The sequence below is a fragment of the Phoxinus phoxinus genome, assembly GCF_949152265.1.
Source record: "Phoxinus phoxinus genome assembly, chromosome: 15".
Lineage (NCBI taxonomy): Eukaryota > Metazoa > Chordata > Actinopteri > Cypriniformes > Leuciscidae > Phoxinus > Phoxinus phoxinus.
In genome coordinates this window covers 27,020,205-27,040,360 of record NC_136890.1, presented here as the reverse complement: position 1 = coordinate 27,040,360, position 20,156 = coordinate 27,020,205, and the positions used below count along the sequence as shown (strand labels likewise).

General features: G+C 37.9%; 1 protein-coding gene across 1 annotated transcript in view; it reads right to left on the bottom strand.

Annotated features, from left to right (window-relative positions):
• Positions 1 to 20,156, bottom strand: part of LOC307012279 (cytosolic carboxypeptidase 6-like) — a 307,878-nt gene that overhangs the window by 30,602 nt on the left and 257,120 nt on the right. The window contains exons 7-9 of the mRNA XM_079638766.1: positions 16,675 to 16,764; positions 14,334 to 14,448; positions 11,605 to 11,716 (exon numbers count right to left, since the gene is read on the bottom strand). Of these exons, the coding sequence (XP_079494892.1) occupies positions 11,605 to 11,716; positions 14,334 to 14,448; positions 16,675 to 16,764 (317 nt within the window). The remainder of the gene's footprint in view (positions 1 to 11,604; positions 11,717 to 14,333; positions 14,449 to 16,674; positions 16,765 to 20,156) is intronic.

The window sequence follows — 20,156 nt, the reverse complement described above, 5'->3', positions numbered from 1 at the left end:
GCTGCTCTATTCTGCAAGAGCTGTTCTCTACCTCCGGGTAAGAAGTAACCTTTCCACACTGATTTGGGACCAGGTGCCATCTGTCATAGTGCTGAGCTCATGAAAGACAAAGAAGTGAAGTGAAATAAAAAAGAAGACTGTAATACCTGGGTGATTCATCTTATGTAGTACCTTTTAAACACTCTAACTTAAAAAAAGAAGCTATACAAGTATTTTTTTTTTTTAATAATTAATCAAATTGCTGATACTTTGTTCTGGTGTCACGTCCTGAAGGATGTTGTCATTAAGGAACAGGATTTTGTTTGTTAAATTTTCTGAAAAATAAATAATACATTATAGAAATAATTAAAAAAACAAACAAAATACTAATAAAATGTCAAAAGCACGTTACAAAATTACAAAAACTTAAAATTCAAATGTAAACTATAATAAACTAAACTAAATATAAAAATAAAAGGACAATCAAAACAATAATAATTACTTTAATAATATATATAAATAATACTAAAATAACTCACACTGACAAATTAATGTGACAAAATGGTGACATTTAAATAACAGACAATTTTACACTTTTTAAAATTAATATATATATATATATACACACACACACAGTACTGTATGTGTATATATATATATATATATATATATATATATATATATATATATGTATATGTATACAATATATGTATATGTATGTATATATATATATGGACATGAAAATGTACAGCATAGGAAATGACACAACAGATCCTGTGGTAAATTAAAATATCATATTTCAAGGTGAAAATGATATCTGTCCTGAAATGCCAACTGGATTTTCCTTATGCAATATCAAGGACGTCCATGACAGAAAAGTACAGTTCCCATCTACAGCTCTCAATGTCAACAAGCAGACAGCCAATCACACAGTCCTAATGTGCTGTCAATCAAGGTGGACAATACTCTGCTAGTTTAACGCTGATTGATTGTTCAATTAGCATGCATCTCTGACCTCCAGATTTGTTCATTTGAATTTGTAATTAAGCAATTATGGGCAATTAAGAAATTAGGAATATGAAAATAGAGCATAATTTGAGTGTTGACGAGTTGAATATTCAAGTACATGTAAAAAAAAAAATGAAGTTAATGCCCATCACACTTTTTGTAAAGCTGCATGTGAGGATAGGAGGCAAACGTCTATCTGCTCCTTTGAGTAGAAATGGAAGGTCAAAAGAATTTAGTCGGACGAGCACTTATCTAAGGAATAGTAATTAGTCTGGGCTGTTAAGGCCCATAAATGCTCTGCTTATCTGTATGAATTAAGAAATGGTGCTGATTTAAGCAGGATTAGAAGCTGATGCATTTAACCACAAAGCACTTAGCATCAGCAATACCTATGAAGAGAGGACGCAACAGATTCTGCTCGCTCAGAAGTTTGTCCATCCTCCGCAGACGAGGGGAAAAGAAAGAGTCGGAGCGCTTTTTGATAATGCAAGACTTGAAATACAGTTGTGATGTGGAAAATATTCTGATTGAGGTCAAAACACACAATTACATGCAAAGCGAAAGCAGAAAAGAAAAGATGGAAAGGCGTCTGTGCGCATGATCTTTGAAAAGACAGCTCATCAGACAGAGTTCAGATTATATCTTGCTTTTCAGATGTTTGCCAGGCTGGAAAATGGCAGCGTTCCATATAGCGCAACAGTTTCCATCCTCGTTCCTTCCTTCATTAGGGATGGCACGCAGCTCTTGTGACTAAAAAGTGACTAAATCAGAAGTGACTGAAACATTTTTAGCTGGGTAAAATAGCTAAAATAATAAATATTTTGGTATTTGTTCAATGTTGTGATGACATTCATATATATATCCTCTTAAGCGGCACCCCCCCTTTTTTTAATAGACATGAAAATGCACATTCTGAACTTAAATGGTTGTAATTCAAGAATGCTTTGGGGTATAGATGTAAGATTGGTCTTGTTTTAAAGAAGAGGCAGATTTTTGTAGAAGTGAAATAAATTAAGAAAGTTAAACAGGAAAAAAGCTATAGAAGTTTGAGTTTATAAAAAATGTACAATGTTAAAAATGTAATTATTCATATTTTATATAAAATATATATTTTCAAAACCTGGTGGACTCTAAAAATGCAACAAAAAAAAAAAAAAAGCCAAAATTCTGAACAAGTTGTGTTTCAAATTTTAGGTTGATATCTCAAAAAATAAGCTTTCAGTGAGATTTTGTTTGGCCGCAGTACCAAACTTTTTCACTAGTTGACATTACTGCCCATATAAGGGCGCCTTATATGTTGTTTGAGTGATCTGAATCATTATTTTTACAATTTTCATACAATTTATGAAGTAGACATCCTATTCAGAAGTATTATTGGAAGTTTGGCAGATTTTAAAAAATGTTCAGACCTTTTGGCATGAAAACAAACTGAGGTTTCTACCATTATTTCATGATTTTTCATGTTCATCACTATTTCAAAATAAAGGTCTGAACACGCCTTAGCCAATTTATACTTCTGCGTCGGGTGCGCGCAGTAGGTACGGCGTAGCATACACATAGACGTGTACCATACGCCGTACCCTTCGCCGTACCCTGACGTGCACCTCTCCAAAAATGTAACAACGCGTCAATTCTACCCGGACGCAAGCGCTGTGATTGGTCTGCTAGAACCCCTCCCTCGGGTTTCACACACTCCCTCTGCATGTGTAATTGCGCGTCAACGCGGACAACGACGCAGAAGTATAAATGAAAACCAACGCGTAGTCTATTGCGAAGAGGCTATACTAAGTATAAATCAGCCTCCAAGGGGAGTATGAAAATATTATTGTTGCAAATTGATAAATTACGGCTCCTCTGTAACTTATTTAGAAAATCAGTCACCAAATATGTAAACTAGAGATTGTAAGCTTTCAAATGATATATAGTTTGTCAAGATTAGGTTTAGTATAGGATATTACTGTTTTAAATATGTAATGGCTATAAGGGAATATACTACTGTTCAAAAGTTTAGAGATAGTAAGATTTTAAAAAAAGAGATTATTACAGTTATTTAGCAAGGACACATTCAATTGATCAAAAGTGACAGAAAAGATTTTTACATTGTTACAAAAATAAATTCTGCTCTTTTGAACTTTATTCATTGCTAAAATGGTGATTTTTCCAACCAGATGGACCATCATTTTGACTAAACAGCCCTTAATGCCAAATTGATTCAGCATGGAAAGGAAATACTGATAAAACTAAAACTCATAATCATTTTTATTTATATGAGGAAGTGACTGTGGATCATTTCAGTCCAAACCAACCATCTCCAACCAAACAGCAGAAGCTCATCTGACTTGTCCCTTGGCTTGTACCCTTAAAAACTTGAGAGAGACAGGGAAAGAAAGAGAGAAAGAGACAAGTCCAGATATTTCAGAGATTCACTGAATGTGAGATGATGGAAGGACGGAGGACAGGAAGTGATGATGGACGTAAATTGCCCGTAAATCTCGGCGATCGCTTAGAAAGGTGCGTCTGACACCAGAGGACGTCTCAACTCTTTCTTTATCTGTCTTTCTCTCTCGTTCTCTCGCAAGACTGCTTTCTGCCACTATCAGAACCACACACCACGGCTTATACACACGAGAGAGAGAGAGAGAGAGAGAGAGAGAGAGAGAGAGAGAGAGAGAGAGAGAGAGAGAGAGAGAGAGAGAGGAAAAGGAGCAGCAACTACACAGGGAAGGGGGGGTTTCAAGGTGCAATATTCATCTGGCCAGCCTGACAGGATCTAATACATTTGTTTCAGATGGAAAATTAATTTTCTAATATTAAAAAGGTCAGAAATGAACCATGGCAATACCGGCCCTTTTGTCATCTCTAACAAATTATCCAAAATGCTGTTGTCAGATTGGTGGGGATATCTGGGCCATGATGAATGATCGAGGTAATCAGCCAATCAAAAAGAATCCCTCTCTTTCCATGATAAATGGGCTGGAAAAGCAGCGTTTTGCGCGGGAGATAGGTCCATTTGTTTCCTTATTCTTTCCCCTTCTCTTTCTCTTTCATTTTTTCTAAACAAATACTTGGTGCTCATGGATAGATTATATACACTTGCATCACTAACTTTGAGTCATTTTCTCACCTGACCAGTGCTCACTGGAGAGTGTAATTTGGCGAATTGTTTCGGTTTTTTAGACCCACTCAGGTAACTTTAGTGCTCAAAGAGATGGATTGAACATAAAATCGGATCAATGAGGTGTTCAAAATGACCCTAAATATGGGCTTGTTTCTGACACAAAACAACAACAAATAAACCTGAAGGTTTTTCATTACCACTGAAAAAAAAGGTTATGAAAACACTTAGCATTAATAAACGGATTAATTAGGACTAAAGTAGCAGTATCCTCGATGCAAATACAAAGTCGTTGTCAATTTCCTGTAGAAATGCAATAAACTTCATATTAGTAACTGGTTTTATTTGAGCAGTGCAATAAAAATGTCTAAAAGTGCACTCTCTGCCAGCACAGGTTAAAACATATTTGTCTCAGTATGTGTAAGCCTACTGCAATGCAATATATGTTAACCAAAAGTGGTTTTGTGCAATTAAATGTTGAGTGTTGTAGATTAGCATGCATTAGCTTAGCGTGGTCTGTGTTAGCATACTGGGATCAGTGAGCTTGTGTGTTGTGTTGGCTTGGCGTTGAACACTGCTTGCTATTAAATAGCCTAATTATCAGTGCTACAATGTGTGTGTGTGTGTGTGTGTGTGTGTGTGTGTGCAATTGTATATGTGAGTGTGTATGATGCAGTATTTCTTTTTCCCCTTTTTAAACCCTATTATGGTTTTTCGAATATTCCCTTTCATGCAGTGCAGAAAGTTTACATTCACAAACAGCTATATCACTCAAAGTTATAAAGTCCAAAGTGCACAATAAATAAAGTTATTGTCTCCTAAAAGAAAGAATCGACTCTGAACAGCCTTAACGAGTGTATTGTATTTTCGAATCCCATTGCGTGACGGTTCTATGTCATTAGAAAATTAATTTGCATAATGCCTTCCTATGTTGTACGTCAGCGAACAACATTTACTGACGACTGCTTCTCAAATCTCAATGCGGGAGTTCAATGCGGGATTAGCAAAACGTTTGCTCTTGAAAGATGGGTCAGTACCCAGTTTATTTGGACCAGCTTGCTCCTCAGAATCATAACCTTTAAGTATGAATAATTATTGATGTATATATTTTCTACTGGGTGTTCAAAATTCGTAGTTTTGTGTTTTATATTGTGAACGTAGGTCTCCTGCTAACTTTAGTCCTTTAAGTAGTTCTTTCCAATGTTTCATTCATCGGACTCACGCTCATTTGATATGGTAAAATCGACATCATTGTTACGGTCTTTACAGTGTGTACAATCGGAGAGCTTTAGGAAGCCTCGAGAGCTGAAGTTCAGTTATGGTAATGGCCGTTTAGCTTCCGAAATACGTTGTAAGCGGCAGACCAATCACAACAGACTTGGCCATCTGGCCAATCAGAGCAGAGCAGGTTCGTGGAAAGGAGGGATTCAGAGAGACTGATCAATCCGTCGAGTCGTTTGAGAATCATTGAAAAATGCGGTGATGTGCAATTTTATGAGAAAATTAACTGTTTTTGGACCTTCGATGCATGTAAACCTGTTGTAGGAGGCCTCCGAAACAAAAGTAGTTATTACTGTTATAACAGTTAACACTTCAACGCATACCCCGGTCTTTATCGACCAGGATGTCATGCACTACCCTCAGTGCTGTCAGATCCAATACTGCTGACTGCTTCATCTGTCAACAAATGTTTCTTTGCAAACTCTCCATAGCACTGTGCCTCATTTACAAAACAATCTTTGGTCAAATTCTCTGAACAAACACATAATACTCATCCATTAAAAATGAACCATACATTTGTTACTGATGCTGATATCCTTCTGAAATCTGTACAGAGATGCAAACGAGCTGTTTAAACAGGACGCGTCAAAGCGGAGAATCCTTTATGCTTCTATTTACTCTTCCATTTGTCCTCCTGTCAAGACTCAAGCACGTGGAGTAAAGTGAACAGGTATCTGTATACTGCAGTGTCGACAGCGTCAGTGATTATAATGGGATCTATTTGCTTTTGATGTGATCCTCGAAGGCAAGTGTCAGCTGTTAAGTGACTGAATCCCAGTGGGCGGGGCCTGAGGTGCGATGATGTACAACTATTCGTCGATGTCTTGCTCTGGAGGCAGGCATATGCTCGTGTGACATCACATGTACCCCAATATCCGAAACGAGCTGGGTTTTTTTGTGCTTGAATGAATAAATGCTTTGTTTATAATGAGGACTCTTTAAGCGATTAAACTTGCAGGATGTTTTAATGGTGCAAAGACCTCTTGTACGTCAAATATCAAAAGAAAATTTGATTTCTCATGTCATGTCCCCTTTAAAAGAGCAGTTTCATGTCTATCATTGTATTGTTCAACTGGTCGGGGTTGATATGGGATTAAGAAAGTAATTAGTAATAAGTAATGCAATACAGAAATACAGAAATCAAATTACTCCATTGAACATAAATAGTAGCTAGAAACTTTTTTAGAGTAACTTACCCAACACAAAAACAAGAAAGTTATGACTCCGAGTTAAAAAATTAATAATGGGGAACCAAAGTGTACCATATTGGTGGAATGTGCCAGTGGGCATTGCCCCCGTTACTGGGCTGGCACAGAGATTGGCATCCCATAGCTTTGATCTGTGCTGTAGCTAATGTGATTAACCATAGAGAACGCAGCCAATGCCAGTCTGGCTTGAGATCTCGCATGGCATGAATATTTGTATGAGTCTGTGTTTGCGTTTGAGTATGTGTGAGTGTGCTTGTTTGCATTTGTATGTTTTTGTCAGTATAGCTGTGAGATGCTCAGTGTGGTGTTGGGGAGAAGAGAATTTCCCCATCCTGATCTCTCCTCCTCTGTTGTGCATACTGGGAAGCATTTATCAGTCAAAAACTCTCCACACCATATTGTGAACAACAACAACAACCACCGCAAAAGTAAAATCCAAACTGCCACACAGACATTAGCAGCTCATATAAGCAGGCACATCTCACAACAGCATACTTCTCATTCTTAGAGTTGATATTTCTCGTGATTTCCCAAGATTACCACTTAATGGAGTGCATCTATAAAATCAAGATGGATACAAAACCAATCAAACACATCTTAAATAAAAATGATCAGAGGACTAGTAAGAACTACTATATACAGGTTAATAACCAAATAAAGATCATGGTCACCTAATGACTAAAGTATAACCAAATCCTTCAGAAGGAACAAATAATTTGGAACAGTATTCTAGGGCGAAAAGCATGATAACTCTCAAGTAATGACTGGAGACACTAAGCTTTTGAGGTTTTGTACGCTTTTGGATAGTAATGAGTCAAAGTGTCACTAAATGCTTCTAAAGAATTACTGGCCATTTGGATCAGTATTCTAAAGTGAAGATTATGGCAACCCACTACTATTGACTCAAGGGGTTACTACATCCTTTTTAAGGAATTACTAATTATTTGGAACAGTATTCTAAAGTGAAGTGAAGATCATGGTAATCCACTAGCAATTACTCAAGTATCACCAAATCCATCAGGTTACTATCAAAAACCTTCAAACGTCAAAGCTTACAATGACTTCTGTCATTATTATAGGGAGTAATAAAGCTGTTCACTTCAGAATACTGATCAAAATAATTAGTAAAACCTTTAGAAGGATAGAATTACTATAGTGGGCTACCGTTATCTTCACTTTAAATCATACATTATTCACATTAATTACGAACCTGTAAAGTTCTTAAAGGATTAGTTCACTTCAGAATAAAAATTTCCTAATCATTTACTCACCCCCACGTCATCTTTCTTTCTTCAGTCGAAAAGAAATTACGTTTTTTGAGAAAAACATTACATGATTTTTCTCTCTTACAAAAAAGAGAGAAAAAAAAAAGAAAAAAAACTGGAATGTTATCCTCAAAAATCTTAATTTCTTTTCAACTGTAGAAAGAAAGACATGACCATCTTGGATGACATGGGGCTGAGTAAATGATCAGGAAATTTTAATTCTGAAATGAACTACTCCTTTAATAGCCCTCTGGGAGGTATGAAAAAAAATAGTAGTGAACTACCTCATTCAACTGAGCGTTATTACTTACTAATTGATTAATAGCAGTTACTATGTTAATACCACATTACTCATTTGTTCCTGTGAAGTTGTAAAGTGTTTCGCTATTTTCTTTTAGAGCTGCTGCACAGCTGAAATGAACTGTTTGCATCCTTGAATTATTTCCCTGTTAGCACTGTTTGCGCTATATAAATAAAGGAGATTTGACTTGACTGGCATTACTTAGATTCGCTAATGCTTGTATTTTGTGTTAGATATCTCAAAAGAAAGGGCCAATATATGGCTGTTAGATCACATACAAGGTAGTTGCAAATTAATATAAGGGCTGGTGTTGTGTTTAGTGATTATCTGAAATGGAAACCAAAAGTTGCTTTTCAGCGGTGCGGAATCTACACTTTCACAGCTTTATCTACAGCTCCATGTAGTTTGCAGTCCAAATTAAATGTGATAAGATAACAAGAACATGTACAGTTCAATAAAGACAAGAAAGGCAGGCCAAAAGCATTACTTCAGCACAAAATAGCACCAGTGTGTTAACATCAGTGCTTGTGACATCATGTGGTTCACGGAGGGCTGTCAGGATCTGTGGAACACTGCCTTGAGCAACTAAACTCCAGGTGGATTGTTTCTGTAATAAGTGCACTGGAAGTCGCTTTGGATAAAAGCATCAGCTTAATGACTAATTACATACAAGGGAAATAACATTTTCCTGGATATGTTCCCTTGGTGACCCCTCTAAGTGATAGGTGAACTTCTGGCTTAATGTGCTTAAACTGGCACCTACTCAAACTTATTGTGAGCTTGCTATTAGCAACAACTACACACAAAAAAAGAGAAAGTGACTATGATTTCCCAAACCCCACTAAATCTCTTTAAAAGGACAGAAGGGAATGAAACATGGACCAGAGTGTGGGATCCGGAGAGAGCTATGAAATGTTTACCTCTCCCCAGAGTCCCTCTCTCCTGTGCACTCTCTCCTCATAAAACCAGCTTCTTGCACATCTGTCTAAACTAGCCGCATCTTTTATTCTCTTTTCTTTACCGTACTTTTCTTTTCTTTTCTTTTCTTTTCTTTTCTTTCTTGCTCATCAGGGTTGGATTGGAGCTTGAATCGGAATGAAAAGAAAAGGAATTTAAGGAACTGCAATTCAGGGAAATTTAACAGGCAATCTGGGAAATTATCAATGTGCATATAATGTACACACACACACACACACACACACGCACACACACGCGCACACACACACACACACACACACACACGCACACACACGCACACACACGCGCACACACACACACACACACACACACGCACGCACGCAAGCGCACGCACGCGCACGCACACACGCACACGCACGCCTTTGGGTCAGTGAGATTAATTTATTGAAAGAAATTAATACTTTTATTTAGCAAGGATGGATTAAATGGATCAAAAGTGATAGTAAAGACATGAATATGTTACAAAAGGTTTCTATTGCAAATAAAATTTTAAATGCTGTTCTTGTGAAAGAAAATGCATCACAGTTTCTACAAAAATATTTCACAAAAATATTAAGCAGCATAACTGTTTTTTAACATTGAATATAATAAGAAATGTTTCTTGAGCAAATCAGCTTATTAGAATGATTTCTGAAGGATCATGTGACACTGAAGACTGTAGGAATGATGACAACAGTTATTTTAAACTGTAATAATACTACTGTATTTTTGATCATACAAATGCAGCCTTGGTGAGTAAAATGTGACTTTTTGTTGAATGCAATGACAGACTTCAATCCATTCTCAGACAGATTTCCCCAAACACTTTCCATGTCTGCTATTGGTCGATTAAACCAATGTTGTTGTGTCAGGCTTGGTCAGTGTGCTCAAACAAACTGAGTGTTCAAGTAAAAGTTACAAATTTGCTTGTTTGGATCCATTTAGAACCCGTGGAAAGTCTAAGTTACTATGCAATGTTCCTCACATCTAACTTCACAATGTAATGAAGCATATGTGTGTGTGGTTGTCGGGATGTGAGGGACATGAGCAGATCACTCTGCCGTGAAGCAACACATTGATCAGTGTGTCAGGCCTGGGGGAAAGGTTAAGCCGCGTGGCGCTGCCCTCCGCTCCGGAGTGTGCCTGCCGGTCTTATCAGGATGTGAAAGAGCAGGAAAGGGCAGACGATTCCCAGGACAGCATCTGACCTTCACTAATCCAACAACCTCACTCTTCTGCTATAATGAACATAAAGGAAGTTGAGGCGGCGCTTTCTCAAACAAAAGACAAGACGAGCGAGAGTGTGTGTGTGGGAGACACACCTGGGCAGAGGGAGTGCAAACACTCACACAGACACACTCATTGAGAAAAATGCTGAGTTGTAGCTGCTTTGAATCGTACATTGGTTCCTATATGCTGAGCAAGGTTGTTATACATACTATACATAACCTTTCAAAGACAGAGTGCTAAATGTGTGCCTTTGTGCATAAATCTCAAGGTTAAAATACTTTCTACTAACCTAGTTTAACATACAGAGAGAAGTGAGCCATGTGAAGGTTGTTTCCCCCCAGCATATAAAAAAACATAGCATTTTATTGGTGCTGTGAAATATTCATTTGTCTGTTTTATCAATCAATCAATCAATCAATCAATCAATCAATCAATCAATCAATCAATCAATCAATCAATCAATCAATCAATCAATCAATCAATCAATCAATCAATCAATCAATCAATCAATCAATCAAGGCAGGTTAAAACAATTATTTTTAACTCTTTCCCTGCCAGCTTATTATTTTTTTTTTTTTTATTGCCCGCCGCCAGCAGCATTTTTTATAATTTTCACAAAATTTTAACTCAAATTGTTAATGTTAACAACATCAGCATTGCGTGATTAATGCCCTTCCGATATTTATCCTTGTTTTCGCATGGGCCAGTTTGCAGTCTCTTTTTTTTCTGTAGCCACTCTGAAGTCCGAAGTCTTTTGCATTTTACAATGGGTGAATCTCCAGTTGTCACTGGTGATTGTCGTTTGAACCTTTCTGAATCCACCATCAAATTGATAGGTTTATTTATATCAAGTGCTGTGAGAAAAGGCTATAAATCTCCACCTCCAACATCCTCACACGCAATATAGCCTACAAGCCGTGACACCTTCTTTATGTGTTCAGATGTGACGTAATGACGCAAAGACATGTTCGAATTTCCCGTGGAAATCCACCAGTACCACTGGAATTAAAAACATTATTGCAAATTTACCGTTTTGAATCGAGCTAAGGCAAGCATATAGCTTTGAACACTGGCTGGTTATGTACTTGCTCATTCGTAAAAAAAAAAAAAAAAAAACATTTTCAAAAGATATCAGAATGGATTCAGAATGCGTTTTACTAAAGGAAAGACAAGACAGCAGAATATCACTCTAAGTCATCACTTTCTTCGATTTTGCATTTGGTTGCATTTGGGGTTTTGCTGCTTTTATTGGATACTCACTGGGTCCTGGCTCATTTGGACAATAAGTTGTTTGACGGCATGTAGAGTGGGGTGGGCCCAAGGGGAAGGGTCCTGCCAATGACGGTTCAGATCAAAGCCCATAAGAGAACACCTAAAATAGAAAAAAAACAAATCAACAGTTCAACTAAATAAAACAAATGACAAAACACCAACACCTTTATCTCTTTGTGAGACATCACTGAGAGCAAAATACTGTGCAAAGCGACAATATCACAGCGAATATGTTTTAATGTTGAATATACAGCCATGGAGAGAGGGACTTTGGACCAATAAAATTCAATGTGGGTGGGGCTACCCAGTGCAGTGAAACAGAAATAAAAACTAATCAAGTGAAACTTCAAGTTTTCATGTTATTTACTTGAAGTGGTAAAAAGTTATTGAGTTTCAACATCATCACAGTCAAGCTCAAAGTGAAATCCACACAGATTCTGCAGTCAGAACTGCAGAAAATCACACACACAGTACAAGTCCACTCGTGCGGAGTGAGCAGAGCAGAGAGTGTTTTCAATTCATTCTCTATGGGAGATGAGCGGCAGGCTCACACAGGGGATTGTGGGATTGACAGTGGAGAGGAGTAATCATCAAAAAGTTGTGAAGTAATCAACTTTATGCAAATGAGAGGTGAAAAACACCAAATTGCTGTGAAGGCTAAGGTAAAGACTGTGACGTCGGTCATAAACATGCCAAAATCAGCAGATTTTGTTCAGTAGTGTTTTTGGTTGGTTTAATCACTTGAATTGCATATTACTTTAAATCAGATTTCAAATGCTACACTTTTATTGTGGCTAGATTATGATTGGGTTAACAAAAGTGTTTTAAAGGGATAGTGTCATTATTTACTCAACCTTATGTCTCTCTCGACTTTCTTCTGTGAAACACAAAAGATGATATTTTGAAGAATTTTGCAACAAATTTGTTCATACAATGAAAGTTAATGGCGTCTAAAACAACACTGGGAGAAAAAAAAACATGTCACTGACCCTTTTAATTCCATTTAAAATATATTTTGTGTTTGACAGAAGAAAGTCAGACATAGCTTAAATAAATGTTGACAATTTTTGTCTTTGGGTGAACCATAACAAATGACACTATACTTTGATAATTCAAAATTAAAGTTATTATACTATAATCATGTATATAAAACACTTTAATGCCTTTATCTAAAGACAACAACACTGCTCTGCATTTACAGATATAAAGGGCAGATCTCTGGTGTTTTTGGCGACATTGAGTGTTTTGTTCTTCCACACCATTGGACACATGCCATCTCAAGCCATCTTTCCTACAGGTCTCTGTTTGTTATTTTCCTTTCCCTGAGGCAGAGGACTGATGTGGGGGACGGACAGATGCCTGAGTCCCTGCTGCTGTCCAGCTGAGACTCTGTGACTGTGACTTTGAGCTGAACCTGTAGTCAATGCTGCCGCTCTCAGAACAACACTAATCCCCAGTCAGCAAGGATTGATCCCACGTCCCCTCCTGCATCTGCTTGAGCCTCTCTCTCTCGACTGAAAAACTACTGATTCAGCACACACACACACAGAGAGAGAGAGAGAGAGAGAGAGAGAGAGAGAGAGAGAGAGAGAGAGAGAGAGAATAGATCTGATCTCTAATTATGGATCTCAATGGCTCTCTGTGAGGCAGCATCGGTTAAAGTTGCTGCTGAGAGCACCTTCAAGGGTCAGTGGTGGCGTATGTCGTATGTCAGCCCTGTCACCACCATTGAACCATTGATCCACCTCTGCAGGTCTGCAGTTCACAAAGCCATCACAAGGTGGTAGTCACTGACGCAGTTTCTGCAGGCCTATGGGAAAAAATAGCGGGCCACGGCTGCATTCAGAATGATCGCCACCATTATATAAAAGCCAATAATGGCATTATGAGTGAAGACAACACCTGCCGTGCAGCAGTGACAACACCAACTGCAGCCCCAGTGTAGAATGGCCACACTTGTGTTCCAACTCACTTCTGTAGATGTGTTTACTCATGTCAAATATCTTATAAAATACTGTCAGGCCGATCGGGGGCTTTGAGTATGACGACATAATATAGTAATGTAAAAAAGAAAGAAGCTAAAGACAAAAGGAAAACCCATCTTAAAAATATATATACAAGAAATATCTTACTATAGCAATAGTGCATACTATTGTACTGTAAAATGAAGAAATCATAATATATTATATTATAATACAATATATAATAAAAGTATTAACAGAATTGTTATTATTATTAATAACGTTGTTAACGTATATGTAACACTATAAATATATGCATATAATACATAATACATTATATATACATATAATATATATATATATATATATACGTATAAACGTATAACGTTAAAACATTGAGCTTTTATTTTGGGGGGAAAACGCAGTGAGACCTTAACGCTCCTCTTTGTTGACAACAGATTTATAAACGATTCGCATTACGAATTTAGGAAGATGGTTGGCGCATGTTGCATTCCCAAATGCAAATTATAAGCTACTCAAACAAACAGCACTTGAAGAGTAGCATTTACTGTGAATCGAAACTCAAAATGAACACAGTGCTGCGCTTTACTCTGAAACATGCAACCCGTCTATATTAAATATATATATATATTACACTTAAATTACTAGTATAAACCATAAGATTTGTGATACTGGAAACTATTATATGACTGTTGTCATATAATATCATGGGTGCATTCGTTGGTTTCAGCTGACCTGTAGTTTCCCAGGTACACGCCGTCAGGGTTGAGCATGGGGACGATCTTAAAGATCACATGATCACGCAGGACCTGAGCGGTGGGATGTTGGCTGACCAGAAAGTCAATGAAACCTGCAGTAAAGACACACAAATACACACAATTAAGCCTTGCGCTTGACATGCAAAAGTTCATCCCAGTGCAAATTGAGTTTGAAAGACAAAAAAATTTGGACCGTAAAAGGCAGAAAAATCAGAAGCTGATATCAGAGACGTACATCTCCAGTCAATACAAATGGAATGAAACAGTCAACAAAGAATGAAAGAATGAAAGGGAGAGATTTATACAGCTGAGAAGCAAAGATCATACTAATTAGAGCAACAAAATGAGAAAGAGAGACAGACGGGACAGACGGAGAGAAAGGCATGTCGATAGTGGCGGTCACTTGTCCTTCCATTTGCCCTGTACTGAGAGCGAATAATTGACAGGTAAACAAGAAGCATAGAAAGAGAGAGCAGGAGTGTGCATGTGAGAGAGGGCAGACCCCATCTCATTCCCTCATCTTCTTCAACCCCTCACCCACTCTGTCCTGCTCATTAGTGCTAATGGAGGCATAACAAGCTCTCTAATTGAGTCAATGTGGCACAGAGGCAGGCCACACTGCTATGCTATCTAATTGCTTGAAGTTCCTATATTTATTCATGCATATCCGCATGTGTGTGTTATTAAGGTGGCAGGGCAGGTGACTTTGAAGCTTCGTATTGACCAAACTTCAGTTAAGCATAAAAGCCCTCTTCAGAATTACAACAAGTCCGAACTCAGTAATTAATTAGCAGCATGAAGATTTGGGCTGAGACGAGACAGAATCACTACTAACTACATCAGCAGACAGTTCAAAATGATTTGGAGGCACACAGAGGTGGTAGAATGATTGTGTTGTTTTCAGTGGCTGATTATAATGCAGGTTGACAGATGGCACAAGTCATGCAAATGTATACAAATATACAACATCTACATACAATACCATTTAATATTGGTAAATGAAACAAATGACATTTAACATTTTTAAAAGAAAATTTTGATTGGTCCTGACGAAAATGTCATCATGATGTTGTGAGCGCTTACCAGGGTGTTATGCGGTTGCCAAGCACTTTATTGGTGGTTGCTAAGTAGTTGCTTATGGCAATGCTGCTTCCATATTTCAGAAATTACAAAAGTGAAAGCTGACACTATTGTTAACTGAGCAATGGCTATTTCAAAATGGCTGATGGCCAATATCTATCACTAACACACAGCATCCTGAAAATTTTTATTATGGGTTTCACAAAAATATTAAACAGCACAACTGTTGATAATAATAAGAAATGTTTCCTGAGCACCGAATCAGCATATTAGAATGATTTCTAACGGATCATGAAACACTGAAGACTGGTGTAATGATGCTGAAAAATCAGCTCTGCCATCACAGGAATAAATTACATTTTATAATATATTATAATCGAAAACGATTTAACTTGTATTAATATTTTTTTTGTTAAACCTTATTTTAGTCAAATAAATGTAGCCACAGTGAGCATGAGAAACTTCTTTTATTTTAAAATCTTCCCAGGCCCAAACATTTGCATGCCACTATATATATGCAAATGTTTGGGGCTGTATATACTATATATATATATATATATATGTATATATATATATATATATATATATAAGCATGCAAATGTTTGGGGCTGGGAAGATTTTATATATAAAATCTTTTGCCCCCTTCAGAAATAAATAAATAAATAGTCCCTGTTGAAGACCCCCATTCTAGGGAAACAAAGATAGGCAATAATGATTTGACATTAAGCTATGGATCCCTCTAACATAATTCACCTGTGGAAAGACTGCATTGTCTCATCATTTGTCAAGGACACTTTGAGGAAAGACACGTCTCTGTATTGTAACGCAAAGTGAAAGCAGACTTTTTCTATAGAATTGATGTTATTGATGATATTGCCTTTGAAATCTGGGCGTTTTGTCAGACTGTTGTGTCAGCAAGTGGTTGTGCTCCATGACAGGTAAGGTCTTTGCATCGCCGGCTTTAAACAGATTTAGGAGCGATGCAGAGAAGATGAGCTGACACTTCCTCTAATCTGCCGTACACTCCCTGACCTCCTGCGTTTCCGCTCGTCCGTTGACCTTCACTCGCAGCGGAGCCCGACGGTGTGAAGAACTTAAAGTACAAAAGGAAAAGCGTTCTGATGAAGCCCAGCGAGGCCAAACGTCTGCTGGTCAGTGTTTTGTATCTCAGCAGATTACAGGATCTCAGGACATCATCGGGCTGTGTATGTGTGTGTCGAGACGAGACAAGGTCTTACCCTGACAGATGAAGGAAGCAGGTGATTCTCCAGGGTGAACGCGGGCTGTGAGAAACACCACCCGCTTTTCTCGCTCTTGATTCAGATGGGCTGAAAACACACACACGTACGTAGAAAGGTTAGTCTCAGCAGGTAGAGGTCTTGGCAGGCCAGTGTATGTGTGGTCAGGAGCCATATGTCTGGGCCCTGGAGTTTCAGACCTCAGACATGCAGCAGGAAACCCAGTATGACAGGACAGGAATGATAGGAAATGTCAGAGCTAATGAAGACTCCACGGGAGGACAAACACAATGAGCTGCTGATCGCAAGAGCAGGAGAAAAACATCTTGTGGCCGATGAATTTACAGGGACCCTTAAGCACCTACATCTTTTCAATTAAGACTTTAACTACAGCAATTTAACATTAAAATTAGTTAATAAAGTTAATTAAAGTGCCCACCCTCAAGTCTATATTCTAGACCTCTTTCAATGTACGTTTAGACGTACATTTTTTTTTTCACCAGGCAAAAATTTTAAGTCAGAAATGCACATTTTATGCTGCAGGATGACTTTTGCACTAAAGTTTCTCAAATCTCTAACTGTAAATACAAGCAATTATAATAAAAAATGCTCGCCTTCGCAAGCACCACTAATTAGCATTTATTTTACACCATATGGACTCAATATTTACTAAAAACAGAAGTTTCTTATCCATCCCAGTCCACTCAGACCATTTATGTAAATTAATCTGTGAAAAATGGGTCAGACGCAGTCATTAAAAGTTATTAAAGACAGTAAGAATTACACCGGTATGCAGAGGTTGGCCAACCATAATAGAGGTCATTTATATATAGAAGTCTTAAAGGTACAGCAAATAGCCTGTCTAATTCTAGTTAATGACACAGAAAGAGAGATAGCAAGAGTCAAATGTTCATGTAACATTTTTGGCATAAAAAACTATTATAAAAAATAAGTGTACTTCGGAGAAAATACAAAATGCTACAACAGTGAAGACCCTTTTAAAGGGTTTGTCCCTTTTAAACTTTCTGGCAGATAGCAAAATATAACAAATTTAACAAAAAATAAATGCTCCAAAAGTTTTGGCCCTTTCAAAATGTTTGGTAGATAGGATTTTAAGCTTGCTGTGTGTTTAAATGAATTCCATTCTAGATACTTCATCATGAATGCAATAATGACTCCTAGATCTGTTTCCAGATATTTCATCCTCTTCTCCTCTTTTACAGTCTCCAAAATGAAATAGAGAGGAATTTAATGCAGCGTAAATCAAATCAGTCCTCCTTTGTGAGCGATGCCAGTTAGGAATGGAATGGGAATACCATTCAAGTTAATGAAAAGAAAGGCTGGACGAATGCGAGAGGACTGCCAACAAAAGCTCCTCTTTAAAAGTCTGATGTGCTTCCAGGCAGAGAAGCGAGCGTATTTTAGTCTCAGAGCATTCTGTTCCTCAAGGCGGGACGCTACTGGAACACGCACGCCGGGGAATTTGTTCGGCCTTCACGGATTTCTCTTATCGGCTGTGCTGTCGGGTGTCCGAACAGGTACGGCGGAAAAGACTTTTTCTAGCAAGGAAATCACATAACGACAAAGAATTTACACCTGTGAGGAGACTGAAACAAGCACACACACTTGGAGTCGCTGTTATCACTTTCTATTAGCAGGCAAATTGATAAAATACATGGCATTTTAGAAGACAGACAATGATACACTAAAAATACTCAATTTGTTTTTGAACTAATATGGGTGATTCAATTCAATGCAGGGGTAATGCATCAAGATGAAAACTAGACATGGCATGACAAATCATGCACTGTTTTTATGTGTGTGTTTGAGTCAGGGGAATATCATAGATTAATAAGGCACACACACACTGACACCTCAGCAGTCTGAGGAATAGCAGAACACAGGTCAATCCTCAAAGATATCCTCCTCACTTCCAGACTTGACCACGAATGAAACATTAAAATATCCATATGCATTATTCAGCAGGCTCCTTGAATATTATATCCATCCATCACTAGCTGTAAAGACAAGCATGGCCTAATACATTATGTCTATGGTGACTCGGGCTCCCGTGGGGCCGTCTTAAAGTCTGTAAGGCATTGCGAAGGCTGAAGGGAAATGATTAGAACTGTACCCGAGATCATTGTGGCAGTTCAAGGAAACCTGTCGTCTCTGAGGCAGCTTTTACCAGAAGCAAGAGATTGGGTTTATAAAATTATACTGTGGTAACAACAGCTTCAGCTAAAATATAAAATGGGATAAATTCACCTCCACTTTGATCACAAAAAGAAACGCAACATTGTTCCAGTCCTGAAAGCTGACTAGTCAATAAAGCGTTCCAGGAAAATACAGTAGGCATATTACATAAACCACAGACAAAGCTTAAGCCTAGTCCCAGACTAAAATGCTTGTTTGAGCTGTTTTCTTAAAATATATCAGTGCCATTGTTCTGTCTCTCTCAAGATGCACATCAGTAATGTTTTTTCTAAGGCATGCTTATAAAAGCTACTTAGATGCCCTAATTGAACTAAGGCCTAATCCTGGCTTAATCTAATCCCTGTCTGTGAAACTGGGCCAAAATCTCTGTGCATCACCATAGAGCATGGGTTTTGATGCCACAGACCCCCAAATAAGATTGAAAAATGGTAAATGGACTGCATTTATATAGCGCTTTCACAGACCCAATGGCCACCAAAGCGCTTTACATGTTGCCTCTCATTCACCCATTCATACACCGATGGCGGTGTCAGCCATGCAAGGCGCCACCCAGCTCGTCGGGAGCAGCTGGGGTTAGGTGTCTTGCTCATGGACACCTCAACACTTTGCCAGGTGGAACCGGGGATAGAACAACCAACTTTCCGGTTTATAGACAAACTACATGAACCACCGAGTTACTGCCACCACTTAATATTTGTATATGTTTGTTCTGAAAAATGTTATAAGCGTAAAATAATTGTGATTATTTCACAATTTTTTGGTGTTTAATTGTGATGATTTCCAACCAGAATTTAAAAAGGACATTTTTTTTATATTATTATATATTATTTTTGTCTTTTTGTACAATAATTATGTGTATATATATAGCATTTCTTTTCTCATCATCTTTCTCTATATGCAAATACAGTATACATTTGAAACAATGTTGAACAATGTGGAAACTATGGCTTCCATAGTACATTTCTGTAAGAATAGTTTTCATCCTGTCATAGTCACTGCACAGGATGTAGCAGAAAAACCACACTGCAGTGAACAGATGATTATCTGTCATGTAAAGCAACTGTTACCACATGGATGCGCGCGCGCACACACACACACACACTGCCCTCCCATGAGACTGGCTTGTCTTGTATGTCTGGTCAATAATATATCACGGCCTCTCTCGCTGTGTCCTAAACGACTCCGGTGATCGTTGAGCTCATTGCTATGTACACAAGCCTAATATCTTATTGATCTCATCTGGGTTTGTGCTGAGCTGGAGGAAA